The sequence below is a fragment of the Pristiophorus japonicus genome, chromosome 9 (assembly GCF_044704955.1).
Source record: "Pristiophorus japonicus isolate sPriJap1 chromosome 9, sPriJap1.hap1, whole genome shotgun sequence".
Taxonomy (NCBI): domain Eukaryota; kingdom Metazoa; phylum Chordata; class Chondrichthyes; family Pristiophoridae; genus Pristiophorus; species Pristiophorus japonicus.
The window spans coordinates 41,971,094-41,998,144 of record NC_091985.1 but is presented as its reverse complement, the minus strand read 5'-3'; the positions used below and the strand labels follow the sequence as shown (position 1 = coordinate 41,998,144).

The 27,051-nt window shown below is 45.8% G+C and overlaps 1 protein-coding gene across 7 annotated transcripts in view; it reads left to right on the top strand.

Moving 5' to 3' along the window:
- The window catches only part of LOC139272595 (regulator of G-protein signaling 7), a 733,921-nt gene that overhangs the window by 638,366 nt on the left and 68,504 nt on the right, over positions 1-27,051 (top strand). For all 7 annotated transcript variants that reach the window (XM_070888671.1, XM_070888670.1, XM_070888672.1 and 4 more), the window contains 2 exons: positions 3,160-3,236; positions 4,016-4,097. In XM_070888671.1, the coding sequence (XP_070744772.1) occupies positions 3,160-3,236; positions 4,016-4,097 (159 nt within the window). The remainder of the gene's footprint in view (positions 1-3,159; positions 3,237-4,015; positions 4,098-27,051) is intronic.

Below are 27,051 nucleotides of genomic sequence, written 5' to 3'. Positions count from 1 at the left end.
GTCCGAGTGTCTCAAATCTTTCCTTATAATTACAGCTTCCCATTCCCTTCCAAAATACCAACTCGCCTCCTGGCAGCAGATTGGCTGGAGCAGGAGTGCTTCCTCCTGGCCCCCAAGTTCAGCCACCAGCAACCCCTGCTCCACCCCCGGGATGGGAATAGGACCCTTCCCTGCCCCACCCGGGCTTGGAACCCCCTCCCCCACCTCCCCCCCACGGACCTGGCACCAACCTGTTGCTGCAGCATCCTGGTCAGCCAGCGATCCCTGCCCAACTTGAAGGCAGCCTGTCAGTCAGATTGGTTTCCAGGCGGGAAACCCACCCATTACATCATTAAGCTCCACAGCGTGTCAGGAAAGCCGGCAATTCTGTAGGCATTCAGATATGAGGGTCGGCTGGGGGGAGTGGTGGATGAAATTGAAGATGAGCTTGGAAAGGGCACGAGGGAAGTTACGATTGAAACTGGAGAAAGATCAAGGATAGGGCGAAGGAAGCCGGAGAGGAGGTTTAGCTTGGGAGGAAGGAGAAAGAGGGGATATGAAAGAGGCAGCTGAATGCATGGTCCTAATCTTAGTGACAGAAAGTCCATGAGTTCCTAGCACGCTGTTGGAGGTGAGGCTTTAGGGAGAGCAGTTTAAGGGGTAATTAAAGAAAGAAAGCAGGACCTATCTTTGCTTGTTCTGTACAGGGCAATGGTAAGACCACACCTAGAGTGCTGCATTAGAACATAAGAATTAGGAACAGGAGTAGGCCATCTAGCCCCTCGAGCCTGCTCCGCCATTCAACAAGATCATGGCTGATCTGGCCGTGGACTCAGCTCCACTTACCCGCCCGCTCCCCGTAACCCTTAATTCCCTTATTGGTTAAAAAATCTATCTATCTGTGACTTGAATACATTCAATGAGCTAGCCTCAACTGCTTCCTTGGGCAGAGAATTCCACAGATTCACAACCCTCTGGGAGAAGAAATTCCTTCTCAACTCGGTTTTAAATTGGCTCCCCCGTATTTTGAGGCTGTGCCCCCTAGTTCTAGTCTCACCGACCAGTGGAAACAACCTCTCTGCCTCTATCTTGTCTATCTCTTTCATTATTTTAAATGTTTCTATAAGATCACCCCTCATCCTTCTGAACTCCAACGAGTAAAGACCAAGTCTACTTAATCTATCATCATAAGGTAATTGTCTCTGTACCCATACAGTTTTGATCTCTTTATTTTAGGAAGGATATACCTGCATTGGGGGCAGTTCAGAGAAGGTTCACTCGGTTGATTCCGGAGATGAAGGGGTTGTCATATGAAGAAAGGTTGAGCAGGTTGGGCCTATACTCAGAGTTTAGAAGAATGAGAGGTGATCTTATTGAAATATATATGATTCTGAAGGGGCTTGACAAAGTAGATGCAGAGAGGATGTTCCCCTCATGGGGGAATCTAGAACTAGGGGTATAGTTTCAGAATAAGGGGTCCCCCATTTAAAACAGAAATGCGGAGGAATTTCTTCTCTGAGGGTCGTGAATCTTTGGAATTCCCTACCCCAGAGAGCTGTGGAGGCTGGGACTTTGAATATATTTAAGGTGGAGAGAGACAGATTTTGGAACGATAAGGGAGTCAAGGGTAATGGGGAGCGGGCGGGGAAGTGGAGTTGAGCCCAGGATCAGATCAGCCATGATCTTAATGAATAGCGGAGCAGGCTCGAGGGGCCAAATGGCCTACTCCTGCTCCTATTTCTTATGTTCTTATGTTCTTTCCAGGATGATCCTAGAGTAGTGTATGATTTTGGGAGAGGAGACTGAGGCCTGATGGTGCTTGATGTGATCCAGCCAGATCTGGTGACTGATGGCTAAACCTGTTGTGCGCCAGATATCCTCAAATCTGTGCCTCTTGGACTTCAGGGAGCAATGATGGGAGCCATAGCAGAGGAAACGACCAGGATGGGAGATGGTTACAATTTCCTGGTCATAAGGGCATCAAAGGTGAAGGTGCGGGTGTAGTTCTGCAGATCGACAGCTGCAGACGTTGTGGCAAATGAAAGGCCAAAGGCTAGACAATTGAGAATTTGAAAGTGCAATTGTAAGTGGCTTGCGGGAGATTTTTTTGCAGTCGCGGATGTAGAAGGAAGTGGGGTTAGTAGGGGGATGTGGGTGGTTAGAGATACAAGGAAGTGATCAGAGATGGCCTTGTCTGTGATCAAGACCATGGAAGTAGAGAGGTCACGTGTCATAGCAAGGTTGAGGGGTGGTCGTGAATATGGGAAGGAGAGTTTACATGGGGGAAGAGGTTTAGGGAGGTCAGAGTTAGTCTTAATTCTATGTCAGAGGTGAATACCTTAATATTGCTGGGATTTGTGGTAAATTAATGTTCACTTTAATACTTATAGAAACTAATGGAAATGTTGCTTTACCCTTGGATGAGTTGTAACTAGAAACATTAACACTCACTCCAGAATTTGGTATTGCCAGGGGACGTTGTGTTGCTTTGTGATAACATTCAGACTATAGGAACAGTGACTAACTGTCATTATTGTGACTTTATCAGCAGTGTGGCTGATATACAGATGGTTGTTATGAGTTTGTTACATAACTTCGTATTAAAAAAATGGTCACAGCGCAAATATCAATCTAACACCATGCGACTTGACATTGTCTTGTTCATTACCAAGATCTGAAGCATGTCAGTAAAAACAACTGGTACAACACACTGATGGATAGGTATGTTCCCTTGGCTGCAGTAAAGTGACAGATAGTTAAGAGGTTTACTAACAGCAGTAACTTGCCATGAATACAAATACTTTTAGGCTGCTTATAGTGGCAGCACAAGACCGCACTGCTGTAAGTGACTGGGATTGATTTAATGCACATAATTTGTATGTAACTAACTCACTACATTTTGCTGGAGAAATTATCCTGCTTTTATCGGTAGATGTTGCTGAATTTTCGGTCATAAGTTCCATTTGCTATAGTTTGTAGAGCCACTGTTTAAATAGACTCTGTTTGCTGATTTAATTGACTCTAATTGCTGCAAAGTAAACTCTGTTTACTGTCAGCCATGACATTAGTCCCATCCGCCTCCAACTCATTAGCTGACACAGTGGTGCCAATACTCACTCTGCTATTATTATGGTGTCAGCTCTGCTGATCATACCTTTAATATAGGCTGTTAATTTCTAGGAAAGCTTGGCCCGGCTACAGAGAGCATTTGCTCGAAAATGGGAATTTATCTTTATGCAAGCAGAAGCACAAGCAAAGTGAGTATGAGAGAGTTTATTTTATTTTTGTCATGTTTATGACCCTGTTCAATTCTCGCCAGATCTGTACATTTGTTTGGCCCCACCTCCGTCAACCCCCTTGCTGCAAATTCAGTGGTGTGCAACCTTAGCATTCTAAGATGGAATTTCAGCCCCGCAACTGACCTATCACCAATACTGCCTTCTTCCACATTATCCGCCATACTGAAACCACATCCACATCTTCATCACCTCAAAGATAGATTTCCCTGTACCTCTCCTTGCTAGCCTCCCATCTCCACTCTTCACACACACCAGCTAGTCTAGAACTCTGTATCATGTGCCTATGCCCAGGCAAATTTCTGCCCACCGATCACCCTTGTGCTCACTAATTTCTGCCACAGAAAATTGATTTCAAGATCCTCCTACTCATTTTCGAATCCAAGCATGTGTCTGGACCCTTACCCTCTGAATCTGGATTACTGTTTGTTCTGCTAGCCAATCATCAGAGGTTGATCTTTGAGTTAGTACACCCGTGCCCTGTGGAAATACCTTCCAAAAACCGCCCTGCTTTTCAAAAGCCTCCTAAAAATTTGTCTGCTTACCTGTGTATTTGATCTCCCCCATCCCCCCACCAAAATAAAAATCCATTAATTCCTACTTAATGTCCATTCTTCCCATTTTTAAAGAGCTCTGAGAGTGCTCTTTTCTTTCAGAGTGCTGTCTATAAGTGTAAATTGTTGATGGTCTTTCAACTGGCCAAGATGAATAGATCAAATTATCACATTGTTAATTTTCAGAGTTGATAAGAAAAGGGACAAAATTGAACGAAAAATTCTTGATAGTCAGGAAAGAGCATTCTGGGATGTACACAGACCTGTGGTAAGTAACCTTTGGAGATAAAAATGAGTCATTTGATAATTCATGGAAGGATTTTCATAGTTTTGGGCTGGGCGGTGGATATTGGAAAAGGCTCACTCTCTTGAAAATCCATTTCCAAAACTGTTGTTTCCGGCTGAAACATTTGCACTGTTGTAGTGTGTATTGTTGCAGTGTAGATTGCCATGCTGTAATTATACTGTAATTTTAAAATAAATGTAATGTAACTATCTGAATCGGTGGGCACAATGACTACTCATGTTGTTGTTTCATTGTGCATTTGTGTTTACAAACCTGTTAAACTGCCTTGCCGATCTCTTTACCAAGACAAGGATACTCCTCTGATTTAAAGCAAGCTCGATCATGTAAAATTGAAAGATTTGTCGTCAAGTTTTGAGAATGTACTCAAAATGTAAATGTAACAATATAATAAAATAATTAAGGGGCATCAAAAAGATTGGGTTGTAAAAACTGTTATGATGAAGTGCTCCCTGCCAAACACAATACACCACGACACAAATGATCAAGGTGACCATGAGGCCACCTCTAACTGTTATACCATAAAGGACTTTTTCTGGTCACCATTGTTTGTGGTGCTTTAGCAGAAGAGGCACGGGAGGAGGAAGATTGGACAGAGACCCACATTGCTGGATCTCTGCCCATTCTGCCACACATCAACTTCTGGTGCGACCTTAAGGTGGGCATTTGAGTTCTTGTCCAAAACAAATAAAAGTTTCATTTTAATATTATTGTATTGCAATATTAGGCTTATTAGCACACACAATTTCTCTGTGGAATGCGCTGTGCCTTGAGCTTGCCCTCTATAATGGGCCTTGGAAGCAAGGTATCTGCGTTAAAAAGAAATCAATATTTAAAGTGGAAGCTACTGTTTTAAAGAAGATTATCTGAAAATACAATTTGTCTTTAGCTTTGAGCTATGTGCTATTTTTAATGGTTAGTTTGCCAGTTTATCCTTAGTGATTTTCGCCCAACAATGTTGGCCGTGAGAGTTGAGTTGCTGCAATTATAATTTTGAAAATTGAAATTCCAATGGGAATTCTTGTCCTTTTTGCATTATTTGACGAATGAAGAAGAGATGAAAAAGGATTGTATTGTAAATGAAAACAGAATATGCTGGAAATACTCAGCAGGTCAGGCAGCATCTGTGGAGAGAGAATCAGAGTAAACGTTTCATAGAAACATAGAAACATAGAAAATAGGTGCAGGAGTAGGCCATTCAGCCCTTCGAGACTACACCACCATTCAATAAGATCATGGCTGATCATTCTCTCAGTACCCCTTTCCTGCTTTCTCTCCATACCCCTTGATCCCCTTAGCCATAAGGGCCATATCCAACTCCCTCTTGAATATATCCAATGAACTGGCATCAACCACTCTCTGCGGCAGGGAATTCCACAGGTTAACAACTCTCTGAGTGAAGAAGTTTCACCTCATCTCAGTCCTAAATGGCCTACCCATTATCCTAAGGTCCCCTGGTTCTGGACTTCCCCAACATCGGGAACAATCTACCCGCATCTAACCTGTCCCCTCCCGTCAGAATCTTATATGTTTCTATGAGATCCCCTCTCATCCTTCTAAACTCCAGTGTATAAAGGCCCAGTTGATCCAGTCTCTCCTCATATGTCAGTCCAGCCATCCCGAGAATCAGTCTGGTGAACCTTCACTGCACTTCCTCAATAGCAAGAACATCCTTCCTCAGATTAGGAGACCAAATCTGAACACAATATTCCAGGTGAGGCTTCACCAAGGCCCTGTACAACTGCAGTAAGACCTCCCTGCTCCTATACTCAAATCCCCTAGCTATGAAAGCCAACATACCATTTGCCTGTTTTACCGCCTGCTGTACCTGTATGCCAACTTTCAATGATTGATGAACCATGACACCCAGATCTCGTTGCACCTCCCCTTTTCCTCATCTGTCACCATTCAGGTAATATTCTGTCTTCGTGCTTTTGCCCCCAAAGTGGATAACCTCACATTTATCCACATTATACTGCATCTGCCATGCATTTGCCCACTCACCTAACCTGTCCAAGTCACCCTGCAGTCTCTTAGCATTCCCCTCACAGCTCACACTGCCACCCAGTTTAGTGTCATCTGCAAACTTGGAGATATTACACTCAATTTCTTCATCCAAATCATTGATATATATTGTAAAGAGCTGGGGTCCCAGCACTGAACCCTGCGGCACTCCACTAGTCATTATCTGCCATTCTGAAAAGTACCCGTTTATCCCGATTCTCTGCTTCCTGTCTGCCAACCAGTTCTCTATCCACGTCAGTATATTACCCCCAATACCATGTGCTTTGATTTTGCACACCAATCTCTTATGTGGGACATTGTCAAAAGCCTTTTGAAAGCCCAAATACACCACATCCACTGGCTCTCCCTTGTCCACTCTGCTAGTTACATCCTCAAAAAATTCCAGAAGATTTGTCAAGCATGATTTCCCCTTCATAAATCCATGCTGACTTGGACCGATCCTGTCACTGCTTTCCAAATGTGCTGCTAATTCATCCTTAATAATTGATTTCTACATTTTCCCCACCACTGATGTCAGGCTAACCGGTCTATAATTACCCGCTTTCTCTCTCCCTTCTTTTTTAAAAAGTGGTGTTACATTAGCTACCCTCCAGTCCATAGGAACTGATCCAAAGTTGATAGACTGTTGGAAAATGATCACCAATGCATCCACTATTTCTAGGGCCACTTCCTTAAGTACTCTGGGATGCAGACTATCAGGCCCCGGGGATTTATCGGCCTTCAATCCCATCAATTTCCCTAACACAATTTCCCGCCTAATAAGGATATCCTTTAGTTCCTCCTTCTCACTAGACTCTCAGTCCCCTAGTACTTCCGGGAGGTTATTTGTGTCTTCCTTCGTGAAGACCGAACCAAAGTATTTGTTCAATTCGTCTGCCATTTCTATGTTCCCCATTATAAATTCACCTGAATCCGACTGCAAGGGACCTACGTTTGTCTTCACTAATCTTTTTCTCTTCACATATCTATAGAAGCTTTTGCAGTCAGTTTTTATGTTCCTGGCAAGCTTCTTCTCGTACTCTCTTTTTCCCCTCTTAATTTAACCCTTTGTCCTCCGCTGAATTCTAAATTTCTCCCAGTCCTCAGGTTTGCTCATTTAACACTATCCTTAATTTCCCTTGTTAGCCAGGGTTGAGCCACCTTCCCCATTTTATTTTCACTCCAGACAGGGATGTACAATTGCTGAAGTTCATCCATGTGATCTTTAAATGTTTGCCATTGCCTATCCACCGTCAACCCTTTAAGAATCATTTGCCAGTCTATTCTAGCCAATTCATGCCTCAAACCATCGAAGTTACCTTTCCTTAAGTTCAGGTGTTTCTGAATTAACTGTGTCACTCTCCATCCTAATAAAGAATTCTACCATATTATGGTCACTCTTCCCCAAGGGGTCTCGCACAACAAGATTGCTAATTAATCATTTCTCATTACACATCACTCAGTCGAGGATGACCAGCTTCCTGGTTGGTTCCTTGACATATTGGTCTCGAAAACCATCCCTAATACACTCCAGGAAATCCTCCTCCACTGCATTTCTACCAGTTTGGTTAGCCCAGTCAATATGTAGATTAAAGTCATCCATGATAACTGCTGTACCTTTATTGCAAACATCCCTAATTTCTTGTTTGATGCTGTCCCCAACCTTACTACTACTGTTTGGTGGTCTGTACACAACTCCCACTAGCGTTTTCTGCCCCTTGGTATTCTGTAGCTTCACCCATACCGATTCCACATCATCCAAGCTAATGTCCTTTCTTACTATTGCATTAATTTCCTCTTTAACCAGCAATGCCACCCCGCCTCCATTTCCTTTCTGTCTATCCTTCCTAAATGTTGAATACCCCTGGATGTTGAGCTCCCAGCCTTGGTCACCCTGAAGCCATGTCTCCGTGATGCCAATTACATCATACCCATTAACTGCTATCTGCGCAGTTAATTCGTCCACCTTATTCCGAATACTCCTCGCATTGAGGCACAGAGCCTTCAGGCTTGTCTTTCCAACACACTTTGCCCCTTTAGAATTTTTCTGTAATGTGGCCCTTTTTGCTTTTTGCCTTAGGTTTCTCTGCCCTCCACTTTTACTTTTCTTCTTTCTATCTTTTGCTTCTGCCCCCATTCTACTTCCCTCTGTCTCCCTGCATAGGTTCCCATCCTCCTGCCATATTAGTTTAACTCCTCCCCAACAGCACTAGCGAACACTCCCCCTTGGACATTGGTTCCGGTCCTGCCCAGGTGCAGACCATCCGGTTTGTACTGGTCCCACCTCCCCCAGAACCAGTTCCAATGTCCCAGGAATTTGAATCCCTCCCTTCTGCACCACTCCTGAAGCCACGTATTCATCTGAGCTATCCTGCGATTCCTAATATGACTAGCATGTGGCACTGGTAGCAATCCTGAGATTACTACTTTTGAGGACCTACTTTTTAATTTAGCTCCTAGCTCCCTAAATTCGTCTTGTAGGACCTCATCACGTTTTTTACCTATATTGTTGGTACCTATATGCACCACGACAACTGGCTGTTCACCCTCCCTTTTCAGAATGCCCTGCACCCGCTCCGAGACATCCTTGACCCTTGCACCAGGGAGGCAACATACCATCCTGGAGTCTCGGTTGCATAGAAACATAGAAAATAGGAGCAGGAATAGGCCATTCAATATGATCATGGCTGATCTCAGATCAATGACCCTTCCAGCATCTGCAGTATTTTGCTTTTGCATTTGTGTTGTCTGCCCTTACTTGTCCTGTAACTGGAAAAATAGTGCTTATGGGCTCAAAATTGGCCATGACTTGCTCCAATTTTTTTGGAGTAAGTTGGTTTTTATGCCATAAGTTAAAAAAACGGCACTTTCCCTAGTCAACTTGCTCCAGAGTAACTCAGTTAGGAACAATTTTTTTTAGTTGATTTTTTTTTCAAAAGGTGCCATTCCCAGACACTTATGCCAGTTTTGGCCATATATGCCACTTTCGCCAGCTAAAACTTACTCCAAATCTTCTTAGGTCAGCGTATGTGGCCAGCTCTGAAAAACCTTGCGGGCAGTTAAGAAATCGGTGCACATTAGTACATCGGCGGACATTCAGCCTGGGGTAGGGGTGGGAAAGGAACCGGAGAGGACCTGAAACTAAACAACCAAGCACCAAACATTGCAAGGAAAAGCTCAAACAATTAAAATACTAATAGAAATCAAGTAAATCCTACCTTAATCTTTAAAATCGGCCCAGGCAGGCAGCGGGCCGGCCTGTGTGTGAGGCCATTCGGCCTGGGATAGGGGCGGCTGCAAATGAACAGGGGGGTGCGGAAGCAGGGCAACCGAATGTGGCATTGGTGGCGGGCAGGGCGGGGCGGGGGGGAGGAGAGAGTGAGCGAGAGATACTGGCCTCTATCAATGGGGAGGGCGGGCAAAGCACCGCGACCGAACGCGGCATCGGTGGGGGGTCGAGAGAGCGAGAGATGCTGCCCTTTAAATCAACGGGGTCGGGGGTGGGGGGGGGAGGTCACAAGACTCAATTCGGTTCACAGCTCTCCTAGCACGAAAACAAAACCACCTGCGATTACCTTTTAAAATGGCCGAGTGGCAAGTTTCGGCGCTACTGTGCAGCGCGCACATCGGACCCGACACCAATGCGCATGCGGAGAGGTGCCGGCAGAGTTTCTGGTGCAGGGCCTTAGGTCCGTCCCCCCAATCGACAGGATAAGGGCACATTTTTTTCGGCGCCGTTTTCAGCGCACAAAGTCAGCACATCTCGGGTGAGTGCACCAAAAAGAGGGGTTGGGGAAAATTGAGCCCAAAATGTTGGAAGTTTGAAGATCATATACAGCGACACCTAAATGCGCATCCTGCATTGCAGTGTGTGTGTGTGTGTGTGTGTGTATGTGTGTGTATGTGTGTGTGTGTGTGTGTGTGTGAATAAATGAACATCATGCAGCTAGGTTGAGTTCGAATGAGAAGACTCACCTTGACGATATTGCACACATCCCGAGAACAAATTAAAAGAAACAATGATTTACTCTGTGAAGCCCTTTTTTAAGATGCCAGTGTGCCAAGGAGTACTTTATAAGTTACAGATGAATGTGTGCCCTGCAGGAATAGGAACATAGCAAATGGTGAAAGGTGTGTAAGTGATCAGCACTAAATGTGGATCAGGTTGATTGCCAACACTCTGTGACTGCCGAGCCCAGTTGACCCTGCAAAGTCCTCCTCACTATCATCTGGAGACTTGTTCCAAAATTGAGAGAGCTGTCCCACAAAAAACAGTCTGACATAGTCATACTCACAGAATCATACCTTTCAGCCAATGTCCCAGACTCCTCCATCACCATCCCTGGGTATGTCCTGTCCCACCAGCAGGACAGACCCACCAGAGGTGACGGCATAGTAGTATACAATCTGGGGGTGGGGAGTGGCCCTGGGAGTTCTCAACATTGACTCTGGACCCCATGAAGTCTTATGGTTTCAGATCAAGCATGGGCAAGGAAACCGCCTGCTGATTCCAACCTACCGCCTTCCCTCAGCTGATGAATCAGTGCTCATCCATGTTGAACACCACTTGGAGAAGCATTGAGAGTAGCAAGGGCACAGAATGTACTCTCGGTGGGGGACTTCAATGCCCATCACCAAGAGTGGCTCGGTAACACCACTACTGACTAAGCTGGCCGAGTCCTGAAGGACATAGCTTTCAGACTGGGCCTATAACAGATGGTGAGAGAACCAACACAAAGGACAAAACTACTTGACCTCGCCTTCACCCAACTACCTGTTGCAGATTCATCAGTCTATGATGGTACAGGTTGGATCTCTCTGGTCCAGCACCCTGACCGGTGCCGGAACAGAGAATTTGCCGAACCATGGGAGGTCATGTCTAGCCTAGGCTTCCTGGTACCTGAAGACAGCGCCTGGGCTCCTCAATGCCTCTGCCACAACCCGGCTGCGAAACTCGAGCCTTGCTTTCTCTCTCCGTGCTGGTTTGCTGCTCTTTTTTTTAAGGTCGTATCCCCACACCTCCGGAGCCACTACCGCCCCCGGACCTGCAGCCACCCCAGGACCCAGACCCGCCACCGCCCTGGACCCGCCGCCACCCCCGGACCCACCGCTGCCGCTCACGCTCCAGGTACGGGACTGATGCCGAACCACGGGTGGTGCCGGATCAGAGCATCCTGGACTGGAGAGGCACAACCTGTGTTAGTAGCAGTGACCACCGCACAGTCCTTGTGGAGACGAAGTCCCGTCTTCACACTGAGGACACCCTCCATCGTGTTGTGTGGCATTAATGGGATACATTCAGAACAGATCAAGCAGCTCAAAACAGGGCAGCAGCAGGATTGTAGTCCACCTCAATCTGCAACCTCCTGGCTCAGCATATTCCTCCCTCTACCGTTACCATCAAGCCAGGGGAACAACCTTGGTTCAATAAGGAAAGTAGAAGAGCATGCCAAGAGCAGGACCAGGCATACCTAAAAATGAGATGCCAACCTGGGGAAGCTGCAACACAGGACTACATGCTAAACAGCGAATGCAGCATGCTATAGACAGAGCTAAACGATCCAACAGTCAGTGCATCAAAGCTCTGCAGTCCTGCTATATCCAATTGTGAATGGTGGTGAACAATTAAACAACTAATGGGAGGAGGAAGCAGCACCATGAATATCTCCATCCTCAATGGTGGCAGAGCCTAGCACGTGCGTGCAAAAGCCAAGCCTGAAGCGTTGCAACCATCTTTAGCCAGAAGTGCCGAGTGAATAATCCATCTCGGCCTCCTCCTCAGGTCCCCCCCATCACAGCAGGTAGTCTTCAAGTCAATTCGATTCACTCCAAGTGACATCAAGAAACGGCTGAGCGCACTGGTTACAGCAAAGACTAAGGGCCCCGACAACGTCCAGGCTGTCGTGCTGAAGACTTGTGCTCCAGAACTAGACGCGCCTCTAGCCAAGCTGTTCCAGTACAGCTACAACACTGCCATCTACCCAACATTGTGGAAAACTGCCCAGGTATGTCCTATCCACAAAAAGCAGGTCAAATCCAATCCAGCCAATTACCGCTCCATCAGTCAGTGATGGAAGGAGTCATCGACCTTGCTATCATGCGACATTTACTTACTAATAACCTGCTCACCGATGCACAGTTTGGGATCCGCCAGGACCACTCGGCTCCAGCCCTCATTATAGTCTTGGTGCAAACATGGACAAAATAGCTGAATTCCAGAGGTGAAGTGAGAGTGACTGCCATCAAGGCAGCATTTGATCAAAGTGGCATCAAGGAGCCCTAGTAAAATTGAAGTAAATGGGAATCATAGGGAAACTCTCCACTGGCTTGAGTCATACCTAGCACAAAGGAAGATGGTTGTGGCTGTTGGAGGCCAATCATCTCCGCTCCGACATCGCTGCAGGAGTCCCTCAGGGCAGTGTCCTAGGCCCAACCATCAATGACCTTCCCTCCATCATAAGGTCAGTAGTGGGGATGTTCGCTGATGATTGCACAGTGTTCAGTTCCATTCAGAATTCCTCAGATAATGAAGCAGTCCGTGCCCACATGCAGCAAGACCCGGACAGCATTCAGGCTTGAGCCGATAAGTGGCAAGTAACATCCGTGCCATACATGTGCCAGGCAATGAATATCTCCAACACACCATCCTCACTTGGAAATATATCACCGCTCCTTCATCGTCGCTGGGTCAAAATCCTGGAACTCCCTCCCTGACAGCACTATGGGAGTACCTTCACCATACTGACTACAGCAGTTCAAGCTAACCACCATCTTCTCAAGGGCAATTAGGGATGGGCAATAAATGCTGGCCTTGCCAGTGACGGCCACATCCCATGAATAAAAAAAAAGGCATGCACACTCTGCCACCCAATTAGTATATTAAGTAGCCTTAACTTGGCAGCTTCCTTAAGGTCTGCATTTCCTTCTGCTGTTTTTCCCTGGAAACTGTGCAAAATATTGACACTGGACGCTGCTTGTTGCTAGCCGTGTTGTACTTCTCTCCTCTAGACAGGACACTCTGAAATTCCAAAGCCAGAAGCCTTCTAGCATCCACCTTATGCAGCAGCACCTCCACTTTGCGAGTAGGGTACTTTGAGTCCTATGCCTCTCCATCACTTACCTCGAGATTCGTTTGCTGCCTTCACATTTTTTACCTAAAATGTGGGTATTAATTGTCAGTCCTAAACTTATTTATATTGAAATATATGTTCGGTATAAATAAAAAATTAACTTTAATAAAGTTGTACAGTTTATTTTGCAATGTTCGGCATGGTGAAGGAACTCATAAATCACTGATCAATTTTCATGGGATCTTGCACATTTTATCTATTTCTCTTTTATTTATTTTTTTATATTGATGAATTTCTACTTGCAAAGGTAAGCAATATCTATACTGTGGAATGGAGAGCTTTTCCACTGTTTGCACCCAGTGTCAGCATCAAGCACTTCCAAGTTAGGTATTGTGTATCCTATAGGCATTGTAAAGCTCACCTAGATTACAAACAACATACCTTAACTCCAACCAGAAAAGAGGACCACCTTACTGCACCAGATAAGTATTACCATTATAATCAGGGTCTGTCTGAATGCTGTTTCTAGGTTAGCACTAGTTAATGGAGGATTACGGGTAGTTTTGTTCTATGTACTTGTTCCCACCCGGATCTGGATGGAGCATGCTGAATTTCCATTTAGGTCACCTACAGCTAGGAAGGAAAGATTTTCATTTCGTCAATCTGGACTACATTAGAAAATTAGTCCTGGCAGAATTCAAACACATGTCATCATCTTGTTCAACCCGTCCACATTTGCTAATTGTAGTCTGCCAAGGTTACTGTGAGTCACCTAATCAGAGCGACTCCTATTCTTAACTTTTTCCATTTAAAATTAGAAATATTTAAGTTATGATAATAAGATTGCAGTAACATTAATTACTATAATTATTAGTGAAATTTCTCTATTTAAAAAGGCTGCTTAATAACTTCTAAATTACATTATAAACACAATTTGATCAACAGACACGGGGCAAAATTCGCTATCGCCCTTTTTGGGGTCGGTAACCGAGGCAAAATTGGTACCACGGCCGCGAAATTGGGGTTACCACCCCCAAGAGGAAGTGAAGCGCAATGTCGGACGCTCCACTTTCTCTCGGGGGCGGGAGTGGATCGGTAAGCGTGCAAATTTTCCTGCGCTACGCGGCCTCTCCACATAGCGCTGGTGCGAGCACAGAGCCCTCCCCTTCCATTAAAGGGCAGGGCACGCTGCGAGCTCTGCAGTGGGGCAATGAGCCTGCACTATGCCACCGAGGATGCGGGGTGCTGTGGTCATTGCCTGGCACAGAAGCGGAGTGCCGGGCTGCACCATCGCGGCAAGGACCCCACAAAATAGACAACGAAGGACCAGGGAGAAAAAATGGCGCCACACACCTCCCCTCTACTTTTCATCCCGCAAGCAGAGTGCGCCCCGGTTCATGACCCGTGAGGCTGATGCTGACATCGCCCGTGGCAGCCTCACGGGTTGCTACCCAGTTTCCGCTGCAGAGCAAAAAGCATTAACGGAAGGCGCAAAAAATTTGAATTTCTCCCCCACAGACTTTAGCAAACTGGAATAACTATTTTGCTGTTTCAAGGGCTAGATTGAATCCAGAAATGAAAGCCAGCGATGAATAATTGAGCTTGTTGATCTATGTCTAGCACCTACTGCAATATTATTGACAAAACACAACTTAAAACAAGATCACATTTCCATTATGAATAAAAATCCCTTTCATTAAACAATACTTAATACTCCTCTTCTGGCTACTGGGCAGTTTACCTAAGGTGAAACCTGATTGATAACTATGATTACAGCCGGTAATCTCTTTCTTTTTTTAAAAACAATATTATTACTGATTCTGGAAATGTATGTACTAAGTTGAAATGTTTCGTCTCAAAAGCAAAAGCAGTAAGAAAGACTCAGATTACAATGTTCTTGCAAGCAATTTATCTACCCATGGGAGGAATGAGCAATGTGGACTTGGAAATAGGGATAATAACCAATGCTAAAAGCTTAGAAGTATAGCCAAAGATTCTTAATTCCCTTTCATAACATAATTTCAAGACTTACTATTGCAGTATTTGAAGGCAATGTGTTACCAGCTCCATCACAAAGTCAAGTGTATGAATGCAGAAATAAGAACTTTTGATCACACTTAGAAATAAATGTTACGATTAATTTTGGAGTCTTTCTTAAAGAATAGATGAACATATTGCTATTAAATTGATTTCTCCCTTTTGTATGCAATGTATGATATATTCCTTTGCACCAATGGGAAGTTGCTAGGGTTACAAGATACATGGGACACATTCCAATATATATTAGTAATTTCCTCACAGTACATACTTTTATAACCTATTCTCATGCTTCTAGTTGTTGCATCCATTGGGAAGGAGCAACATAATGATTTATGATGTAAACATGGAAATTGTACATCTCCGAACAATATGTTAATTGGCAATATTTTTTAAGATGGACCAGCAAAACAGCAAAGAATTACTTTTCTGAAGTGCAGATTGGTGCTAGTGATCTGCTGGTTCAAGCAGCCCATAAAGTGTCATTAAATGATCTTATCTTAGTTGAGAGCACATTTCTGCATGATTGAAGATGGTCAGAAAATCAGAGCAAATTGAAGAATTCAGTGCGTAACCCGGTAACTTTGACTGTCTAAGAATCAAATGATTAATTAGTTGTGGTAGTCTTTTATGAATTGCTGAATTACATGCTCATTTTGTAGGTATTTTGAATGAATTATTCTTCAAGTCATGTTACAAGCAAGGCTGAAACATTATAAAATGTCATGTTATGATAGTTAATGACAGATTGAATTATAGCTTACATGGTTATAAGTAACATTGAATTGGATGAATTGCCAGCTTGCCTTATCTACAATGCAAAGTCTTTGTATGATATAATGTCCCACTGTTGTATACATTTTATATGATTTAAATTATATCATATGTGCTAACAACATTGGTGAACATAAATGGTACTTCTTGTCAGTGATTTAAGTGTTAAGGTCATTAGCATTTACAGGAGTACTTGCTGGACCGTAAACATTTAATTGTGTGCTTTCGTCACTTTCAGTTCTCTTCGTACCTCCTTTTCTCATGAATATAACATTAGAAAGCTACATGAATTAATTAAAAGTCTGACAACTTGCCCTTGATGATGCAGTGCCTGGATTAATAACTTGATGCTACCACATAGCGCAGTGCAATGATTGGATTCTATTTCTAGAAATGCTAGATGAATTGCTTGACATTGGTTCCATTAAGGCTCAATAAAGTCATAAAACCAAATGGCATGGCAGCATGTAAATGCTTTGTCGCTGGAAAATGTTAAATTTATAAAGCTGTTAAAGTTAATTGTGTTATACTGTTGCTCTAATTAATAGAAGATTGGCTTAAGAAAATAATTTATTTAGAAGGTTATTTCTGTTTAGTTTAAAATGTTCATTATGTTCTTTGAGGTCATTTTAGCAAATTATGCAGTGCAGTATATAAACATAGTTGAGAAGGACAAATCAAATAATTAAAGATGATGTTTAATATTCATTTTGTCACACCCAAGCAAACATATAGACACTGGAAGTAATAGGGGTCAGTGATTTCCTTTATCAAAAATGTAGTCACAAGGCAAGTGAATGCTTAGCTGGCTGAAGGGACCCTGGAGTGCGTCGTTGGGCTGGGCCGGTTGGCCGAAGGAACCCGGAGTACATCTCACCCGCTGCCTCAGACACAGCCGCCTGCAGCCCAATGATGTACTCCGGGCCCCTTCGGCCAGCCAGCCCGGCCCAACGACGCACTTGGATTCCTTCGGCCAGCCAGCCCGGCCCAACGACGCACTCTGGGTCCCTTTGGCCAGCCAGCCTGACCCAGCCTCGCATTCCAGATCCCTTCGGCCAGAGGGCCCGGCCCAGCCTCACACTCCGGGCCCAACGACGGGCTGTATCTGCCCTAGGTTGCTAGCGGTGAACTCTAACTTTTAAACAACTTGATTTATATTTTAGACTTTTTTAATCAACTTTTAATCAACTCTTAATCTATTTATTAAACCTTCAATTAACCTGTGCAACTTTAAAAAAAAAATAATAATTTGGAAATACTTTTAAACTCTTAAACTTTTAAAACAACTTGGAAACCTTTGGGGAAATTTTTAACCTTGGAAGAAACTCTCCAAAACATCCCTCGGAACCCCAGCGGACAGCTGACCTTCCTAATGCCTGCCCCCCAACCAAGCCTCGGGCCATCTACCATCAGTGGCGCTACACGGAGCCGTGCTTGCAGCCAACACCTCGCCGTAGGCAATTAGACTCATACAGCAGTGCCTGGTCTCCAGTCGTCTTGGACCCCCTTGCCACTGGACCAAGACCTTGCTCAGCTAAGCCTCTGTGGCTGCCGATGAGCAGCGGCCACCCACGTTAAAAGAACTCACACACAGGTATCTTTCACTTCATTAATATGAAGTTCGGGACCTCAAACGTCAGGACCCTCATGGATAATTCCAACAGCAACAGGCCAAAACGCCGCACCGCCATAGTTGCCCGGGAACTTAGACATTTTGACATCGACATCGCCACCCTAAGCGAGATCCGGCAGGCAAGGGAAGGCCAGCTCAAGGATCATGGTGGAGGTTACACCTTTTTCTGGAAAGGAAAACCAGAGGAAGAATGCCACCTTCATGGAGTTGGCTTCGCCATCAAAAAAGAACTGGTCAACCGCCTCAAAGACTCCCCCTGTGGGGTTAACAAATGCCTCATGACTCTTCGCCTCACCCTATCCCGGAATCAATGCGCCACAGTCATCAGTGCGTACACCCCAACACTCGATGCAATGGATGAGGCTAAAGAGCGTTTTTATTCCAACCTCGAGACATCCCTGTCCCGCGTCCCCACGGGCAACAAATTGATCCTCCTCGGTCACTTTAATGCCAGGGTCAGCAAAACACAGCCCTCTGAGGAGGCATGATTGGCAGAGAGGGGGTAGGGAAAGCCAACTCCAGCAGCACCCTACTCCTGACAAAATGTCTAGAACATGAACTCCTCATCAGCAACACCATGTTCCGCCAGAGGGACAAATACAAGGCATCGTGGCAACACCCTCGCTCCAAACACTGGCACCTGCTCGACTATGTCATCGTCGGAGCCAGGGATTGCAAGGATGTGCGCATTACCCGCGCCATGACAGGAGCTGACGACTGCTAGACGGACCATCCCCTAATCCGATCCATCATCGATACTAACATAGCCCCAAAGCAGAGGGGACAGCAGAAGCAGTGCCGCAAATAAATTAATGCCGGGGCACTTAAAAGACCCAGCTAAGAGAGCTCTATACAGCCAGCGCCTCACAGCTAATCTGACGTGCCTTGATGACCCTGAGATGCTGAATGCCCACAGCACTTGGTCTGCCCTCCAGGCCTCCAAAACCAGTGCCTGTGAAGAGACATTTGGTTACTCAACCAGAAAACACCAGGACTGGTTTGATGAGAATGATCAGGAGATCCAAGAACTAATAGATCGTAAGCGCAGAGCATTTCTGAGCCTCAAACAACAACCCAACTCGAGAACTGCAAAGCAACATTACAGATGGCTCAAGGCTGAGGTCCAACAAAAAACCCGGGACCTGAAAAACAGGTGGTGGATGGAGAAAGCACAGGAGACACAACAATGACCGACAGCCACGATATGCGAGGATTCTTCATTGCAGTCAAGGCCACCTATGGTCCAAACTCCCAAGGCCCCATCCCACTCCTGGCCAAGAACAGGAAAACACTCATCAAGGACACCGAGGCTGTCCAGTCCCGCTAGAAGGAGCACTTTAAAGATCTCCTCAATCGAGACTCTGCCTTTGACTCGAGTGTTCTCAACCCCATCCCGCAGCATGCGACCTGCCACCACCTCAGTGAAACCTCAACGTTGCACTAGGTAGACAAAGCCATAAAACAGCTCAAGAATAACAAGGCTATAGGTGCGGATGGAATTCCTGCTGAGGCGCTAAAGTATGGCAGAGAGGCGCTGTTGGCGTGGATACATGACCTCATCTCTCATTTGGAGGGAGGCGAGCATGCCGGGAGATCTGAGAGATGCAGTGATCATGACCATCTTTAAAAAGGGGGACAAGTCCAACTGCGGCAACTACAAGGGAATCTCCCTGTTTTCAGCCACTGGGAAGGTTGTCGCTAGAATTCTCCTCAACCGTCTTCTCCCAGTCGCCGAGGAGCTCTTCCCGGAATCACAGTACGGATTTCGTCCCCTATGGGGTACAACGGACTTGATCTTTGCAGCGTGACAGCTGCAGGAAAAATGCAGGGAGCAGCACCAGCCCTTATACATGGCCTTTTTCGATCTTACAAAGGAGACATGGCTCCAGGGTGACCAAGGCTGGGAACATAACATCCAACGGTATTCAACATTTAGGAAGGATAGACAGAAAGGAAAAGGAGATGGGGTGGCGTTGCTGGTTAAAGAGGAAATTAAAGCAATTGTAAGGAAAGACATTAGCTTGGATGATGTGGAATCGGTATGGGTGGAGCTACGGAATACCAAAGGGGAGAAAACGCTAGTGGGAGTGGTGTACAGACCACCAAACAGTAGTAGTGATGTTGGGGAGGGCATCAAACAGGAAATTAGATGTGCATGCAATAAAGGTGCAGCAGTTATCATGGGTGACTTTAATATGCATATAGATTGGGCTGACCAAACTGGAAACAATACAGTGGAGGAGGATTTCGTGGAGTGCATAAGGGATGGTTTTCTCGACCAATATGTCGAGGAACCAACTAGGGGGGAGGCCATCTTAGACTGGGTGTTGTGTAATGAGAGAGGATTAATTAGCAATCTCGTTGTGCGAGGCCCCTTGGGGAAGAGTGACCATAATATGGTGGAATTCTACATTAGGATGGAGAATGAAATAGTTAATTCAGAGACCATGGTCCAGAACTTAAAGAAGGGTAACTTTGAAGGTATGAGGCGTGAATTGGCTAGGATAGATTGGCGAATGATACTTAAGGAGTTGACAGTGGATGGGCAATGGTGGACATTTAGAGACCGCATGGATGAACTACAAGAATTGTACATCCCTGTCTGGCATAAAATAAAAAAGGGAAGGTGGCTCAGCCGTGGCTATCAAGAGAAATCAGGGATAGTATTAAAGCCAAGGAAGGGGCATACAAATTGGCCAGAAATAGCAGCGAACCCGGGGACTGGGAGAAATTTAGAACTCAGCAGAGGAGGACAAAGGGTTTGATTAGAGCAGGGAAAATAGAGTACGAGAGGAAGCTTGCAGGGAACATTAAAACGGACTGCAAAAGCTTCTATAGATATGTAAAGAGAAAAAGGTTAGTAAAGACAAACGTAGGTCCCCTGCAGTCAGAATCAGGGGAAGTCATAACGGGGAACAAAGAAATGGCAGACCAATTGAACAAGTACTTTGGTTCGGTATTCACTAAGGAGGACACAAACAACCTTCCGGATATAAAAGGGGTCAGAGGGTCCAGTAAGAAGGATGAACTGAGGGAAATCCTTATTAGTCAGGAAATCGTGTTGGGGAAATTGATGGGATTGAAGGCCATCAATCTCCAGCGCCTGATGGCCTGCATCCCAGAGTACTTAAGGAGGTGGCCTTGGAAATAGCGGATGCATTGACAGTCATTTTCCAATATTCCATAGACTCTGGGTCAGTTCCTATGGAGTGGAGGGTAGCCAATGTAACCCCACTTTTTAAAAAAGGAGGGAGAGAGAAAACAGGGAATTATCGACCGGTCAGCCTGACATTGGTAGTGGGTAAAATGATGGAATCAATTGTTAAGGATGTCATTGCAGCGCATTTGGAAAGAGGTGACATGATAGGTCCAAGTTAGCATGGATTTGTGAAAGGGAAATCATGCTTGACAAATCTTCTGGAATTTTTTGAGGATGTTTCCAGTAGAGTGGACAAGGGAGAACCAGTTGATGTGGTGTATTTGGACTTTCAGAAGGCTTTCGACAAGGTCCCACACAAGAGCTTAATGTGCAAAGTTAAAGCACATGGGATTGGGGGTAGTGTGCTGACATGGATTGAGAACTGGTTGGCAGACAGGAAGCAAAGAGCAGGAGTAAATGGGTACTTTTCAGAATGGCAGGCAGTGACTAGAGGAATACCGCAAGGTTCTGTGCTGGGGCCCCAGCTGTTTACATTGTCCATTAATGATTTAGACGAGGGGATTAAATGTAGTATTTGCGGATAACACTAAGTTGGGTGGCAGTGTGGGCTGCGAGGAGGATGTTATGAGGCTGCAGAGTGACTTGGATAGGTTAGGTGAGTGGGCAAATGCATGGCAGATGAAGTATAATGTGGATAAATGTGAGGTTATCCACTTTGGTGGTAAAAACAGAGAGACAGACTATTATCTGAATGGTGACAGATTAGGAAAAGGGGAGGTGCAACGAGACCTGGGTGTCATAGTACATCAGTCATTGAAGGTTGGCATGCAGGTACAGCAGGCAGTTAAGAAAGTAAATGGCATATTGGCCTTCATAGCGAGGGGATTTCAATACAGGGGCAGGGAGGTGTTACTACTGTTGTACAGGGCCTTGGTGAGGCCACACCTGGAGTATTGTGTACAGTTTTGATCTCTTAACTTGAGGAAGGACATTCTTGCTATTGAGGGAGTGCAGCGAAGGTTCACCAGACTGATTCCCGGGATGGCGGGACTGACATATCAAGAAAGACTGGATCAACTGGGCTTGTATTCACTGGAGTTCAGAAGAATGAGAGGGGATCTCATAGAAACGTTTAAAATTCTGACGGGTTTCGATAGGTTAGATGCAGGAAGAATGTTCCCAATGTTGGGGAAGTCCAGAACCAGGGGTCACAGTCTAAGGATAAGGGGTAAGCCATTTAAGACCGAGATGAGGAGAAACTTCTTCACCCAGAGAGTGGTGAACCTGCAGAATTCTCTACCACAGAAAGTTGTTGAGGCCAATTCACTAAAGATATTCAAAAAGGAGTTTGATGTCGTCCTTACTACTAAGGGGATCAAGGGGTATGGTGAGAAAGCAGGAATGGGGTACTGGAGTTGCATGTTCAGCCATGAACTCATTGAATGGCAGTGCAGGCTCGAAGGGCCGAATGGCTTACTCCTGCACCTATTTTCTATGTTTCTATGTTTGACACTGTCAACCATGAAGGTTTATGGAGCATCCTCCTCCGTTTTGGATGTCCCCAAAAGTTTATCGACATCCTTCGCCTGCTCCACAACGACATGCAGGCCGTGATTCTTACTGGTGGATCCATTACAGACCCAATCCACGTCCGGACCAGGGTCAAACAGGGCTGCGTCATCGCTTCAACCCTCTTCTCAATCTTCCTCGCTGCCATGCTCCACTTACAGTTGGCAAGCTCCCCGCTGGAGTGGAACTAAACTACAGAACCAGTGGGAAGCTGTTTAACCTACGCCGCCTCCAGGTCAGGTCCAAGATCACCCCAACTTCTGTCATTGAGCTACAGCACGCGGACGACGCCTGCGTCTGCGCACATTCTGAGGCTGAACTCTAGGAAATAGTCGATGTATTCACCGAGGCATATGAAAGCATGGGCCTTACACTTAACATCCGGAAGACAAAGGTCCTCCATCAGCCTGTCTTCGCTGCACAGCACTGCCCCCCAGTCATCAAGATACACGGCGTGGCCCTTGACAACGTGGACTACTTCCCATACCTCGGGAGCATCTTATCAACAAAGGCAGACATTGATGCGGAGATTCAACATCACCTCCAGTGCGCCAGTGCAGCCTTCAGCTGCCTGAGGAAAAGAGTGTTCGAAGACCAGACCCTCAAATCTACCACCAAGCTCATGGTCTACAGTGCTGTAGTAATACCCGCTCTCCTGTATGGATCAGAGGCATGGATGATGTACAGAAGACATCTCAAGTCACTGGAGATATACCACCAACGATATCTCTGCAAGATCCTGCAAATCCCCTGGGAGGACAGGTGCACCAACATCAGTGTCCTCGCCCAGGCTAAAATCCCTAGCATTGAAGTACTGACCACACTCGATCAGCTTCGCTGGGCAGGCCACATAGTTCGCATGCCAGACACGAGACAACCTCAGCAATTGTTCTATGCAGAGCTTCTTCACGGCAAATGAGCCAAAGGTGGGCAGCGGAAACGTTACAAGGACACCCTCAAAGCTTCCCTGGTAAAGTGCGACATCACCACTGACACCTGGTAGTCCCTGACTGAAGACCGTGCTAGGTGGAGAAAGTGCATCCGGAAGGGCGTTGAGCTCTTCAAATCTCAATGCCGCAAGGGTGAAGAGGTCAGGCGCAGGAAGTGGAAGGAACGTGCGGCAAATCAGTCCCAACCCCCCCCCTGCCTTTCCCCGGACGAATGTCTGTCCCACCTGTGACACGGTCTGTGGCTCTCGTATTGGACTGTTCAGCCACCAAAGAACTCACTTTAGGAGCGGAAGCAAGTCTTTCTCGATTCCGAGGGATGGCCTATGATGATGATGGATGAATTTCTAGCTTTAAAACAATAATTTCCATGGGGGTTATCCGATCGATCACTGAAACTTCAGCAGAAATCCTGGTGGAATGGCATACACCATCCTTTACATTGTTTCTCCAGGGTTTTCACTGACATTACGGCAAGAAATCAGACATCCCCTGTGGAAATTCTACCCCTTCGAATTTTCTTCCATAAAGGCAAAGCAGTCGTGACCACATGTGCCCTGACAACTGGCCTCTCAATCACCAAACACACTATTATTTTCTATTAAACATCATCTACGAGGCATGCCCATCTGTTCAACAGCTGGTGCCTAAATCTGCCCCACTACTAATAGAAATTGTATTCAAACAATTTACTTATATACAAGTACTTTGTGTACTTGTGTTCACCCTTTTTTAACTCGTGCTTCCCCTTGATTCCTGTACAGGGAAGGCTGGATTCTCATTCCAATTGCAATGTAGTAGGGAGGTGGGACTTTAGCTTACTCCTCCAACTCCCTTATTTTTCTAGATCAAGTGTCATTGGCCATGCAGGATGGGATCGTAACAGGATTCCCACTGAAAAGAGAGAGTCTGCTAGGGCCGAAGAGATAAATCTGGTGGTGCCACAGCAGAGGCAGCACTATAATGGAATCTTCAAGGGGCAGAAGATCTCGAAGATAAAAGAAGTTTTAAGATAGTGGATGGAAGGCTGGCCGAGGAAAGAGTGGCCTGCAATGGTCTCGGGGCAGGGAGGGAGGTGGTGGCGGGGGAATGGTTTGTGGTGATGGGCCTCACCGCTTCATTTTCCTGCCGTTACCACCATTTTCTGGCATGATTTCAGCAGTGGAGGAGGGTCCAGCCCTGAGTATCTTATATCACCTAATCTAATGATCCTTTTGGGCACCATCCCAGTGGCAGAATGCAGTGAGGTGACCATCTGCTGGCTGTTAATGAATGCCTCTTGCGCTGAAGGAGGCTCTTTGCTTCCTTGTGCTGGGTTACGAGATGGTTCTGCAACTGTTGGCCTTACATCCAATGCTGCCTTGTTTCTGGTTCAGCCTGGGTTATTTGGCTGTGTACCTTATCTTGGTTGTCCCTCCTCAATTTCAAAATCGAAAACCCCTGAAGTGACTGTATTAATGCAGGTGCTTGTGACAAGTACTGTGAGTGTCAGTGCTGTGAGGTGATAGCATGTGCATCCTCAGAGGCTGTGAATGGCAGCATCTTGAGGACACTTATGAGAACACACAAGAGGAAGAAATATTATAATGGTATTAGCAACACAATCCTTCTAGCAAACTTGACTTTCTAATACAAAGCATACTATGTTGCATGCTAAGTTAGTGGACGACAGAATATGCAAATGATTTGGAAGAGGAAGCAAAAACAACAATGATGTGTCATAGCCTGGAGCTTGCTTGGAGCCTGCTGCATCACCCTCTCCAATTGCCTTGATCATTTTCTGGCTGCATCAGCTGCATGGTCATTTCCTTAATGGTTAGGGACTTGAGATTGGGGTGGCCACTGCCCACTCTTGGCCTCACCCTCCCTTTATGTGCTTCCTTTAAACAAAAGCATGCTGTAAGTGGAATAAAAACAGAAAATGCTGGAAATCTCAATAGGTCAGGCAGCATCTGTGGAGGGGAAGCAGAGTTAACGTTTTAGGTCGATGACCCTTCGTCAGAACTGGAGAGTGTACATAAGGAGTGTACATAAGATTTTTAACGAGCACTGAAAGGAGGAGGGGAAGAAAGAACAAAAGGGAAGGTCTGATAGGGTCGAAGACAGGAGAGATTGGAGAGACAAAAGGGATGATAGCCCAAATTCAAATGGTAATGCCAGGAGTTAGAAAAACATCAGTTAAGATAGGGTGGGAATGGTAGGATAATGACCAACTGCCATTCGAGACAAGGAAAAAAAAAGAAACAGGCTCTGAGGGGGTGGGGGGGGGGCGGTGGAGGGAACCAAAGATTGGCAGGGGTTACACTCTGAAATTGTTGAACTCAATGTTGAGTCCAGAAGGCTGTAAAGTGCCTAAACGAAAGATGAGGTGCTGTTCCTCAAGCTTATGTTGAGCTTTGTTGGAACACTGTAGAGACCGAGGACAGAGAGGTCAGAGTGAGAATGGAGTGGAGAATTAAAGTGACAGGCGACCGGAAGCTCAGGGTCACACTTGCGGACTGTACGGAGGTACTCTGCAAAGCGGTCACCCAATCTGCGCTTGGTCTCCCCAATGTAAAGGAGACCACATTGTGAGCATTCCAAAATCAAAATTAACATATCTGAGAGCATTCTGTGAATGGTGATTGGATGAGAAATCTGCATGTTTTCATTCAGTAGGCACTTGCCATTGTAAAAGGCAATAAAACACTAAAGGGTAAATTCAGCATGCCCATCCTTCCAATGGGGAGTTGAGCACAAAAGGAGCAGGATTTGTCCCTGATTCTCTGACCTGCACTCCCTTAAACTGTATTGCTCAGCTTTGACTTTCACTTTGGAATTTAAAGTAAATAATGTTGTGGAGGTACATAGAGGCCCGGAAATTCTGCAAGACTTCCCACTGTAAGTCCGGTGGTCGCTGTTTGGAGCGTGGGCAGGAACGTCGGCAGGGGCCAGGTACAGTGGAGGAGCGATGAGAGATCGTGGCAAAGGTGCTGCGAGTGATTGTAGCAGAGGTTCAGTGAATGTTTGATATGGAGGTGCGGTGAGAGATCATGGCGGAGATGAGGCGAATGTTTGTGGCAGAGGAGCGGTGAGAGATCGTGGGGGGAGAGCAGTGAGAGATCGTGGCAGAGGTGCAGTGAATGTTTTTGTGATGGAGGAGCGGCGAGAGATCATGGTGGAGGAGCGGTGAAGGATCATGGCGGAGGTGCGGCGAAGGAGGGTACGGGGCCCAGAGGAGCTGAGGGCCCAGCGGCAACATGGGCCAGCCCACACACTGTGATATGTGTGCACACTGGGCCCGTGCAGCAGAGCAAGTCTCCAGTCGTCCTGGTTAACCCTTGCCACTAGATAAAGGCCTAGCTCTGTCAAGCCCGTGTGGTGGCTGATGTGCAACGGTCACCACATGTTAAAAAAATCCACACACAGGCATTTTCCACCCCCTTAATTGAAGTTCAGGACTGGAACATCGGGTCCTTCATTGAAACATCTGTGAACTCATGTGGAAGCAAGTCATCCTCGTTTGAGGGACCACCTATGATGATGCTGGATTGCTCAGCCCATGATATTAGCTGGCACAAAACAGAGCATGCTCGATATTTAATGCTCAACATCTAATGCTCCCTAAACCGCTACCAATCAGCTGGAGACCAAAACTTAGCAAATAATCACTGCTGTTACAATATGATCACAGCTGCGGAACCCATTGTGCTGGGGTCTGAGGTCACATAGCCATCATCATCAG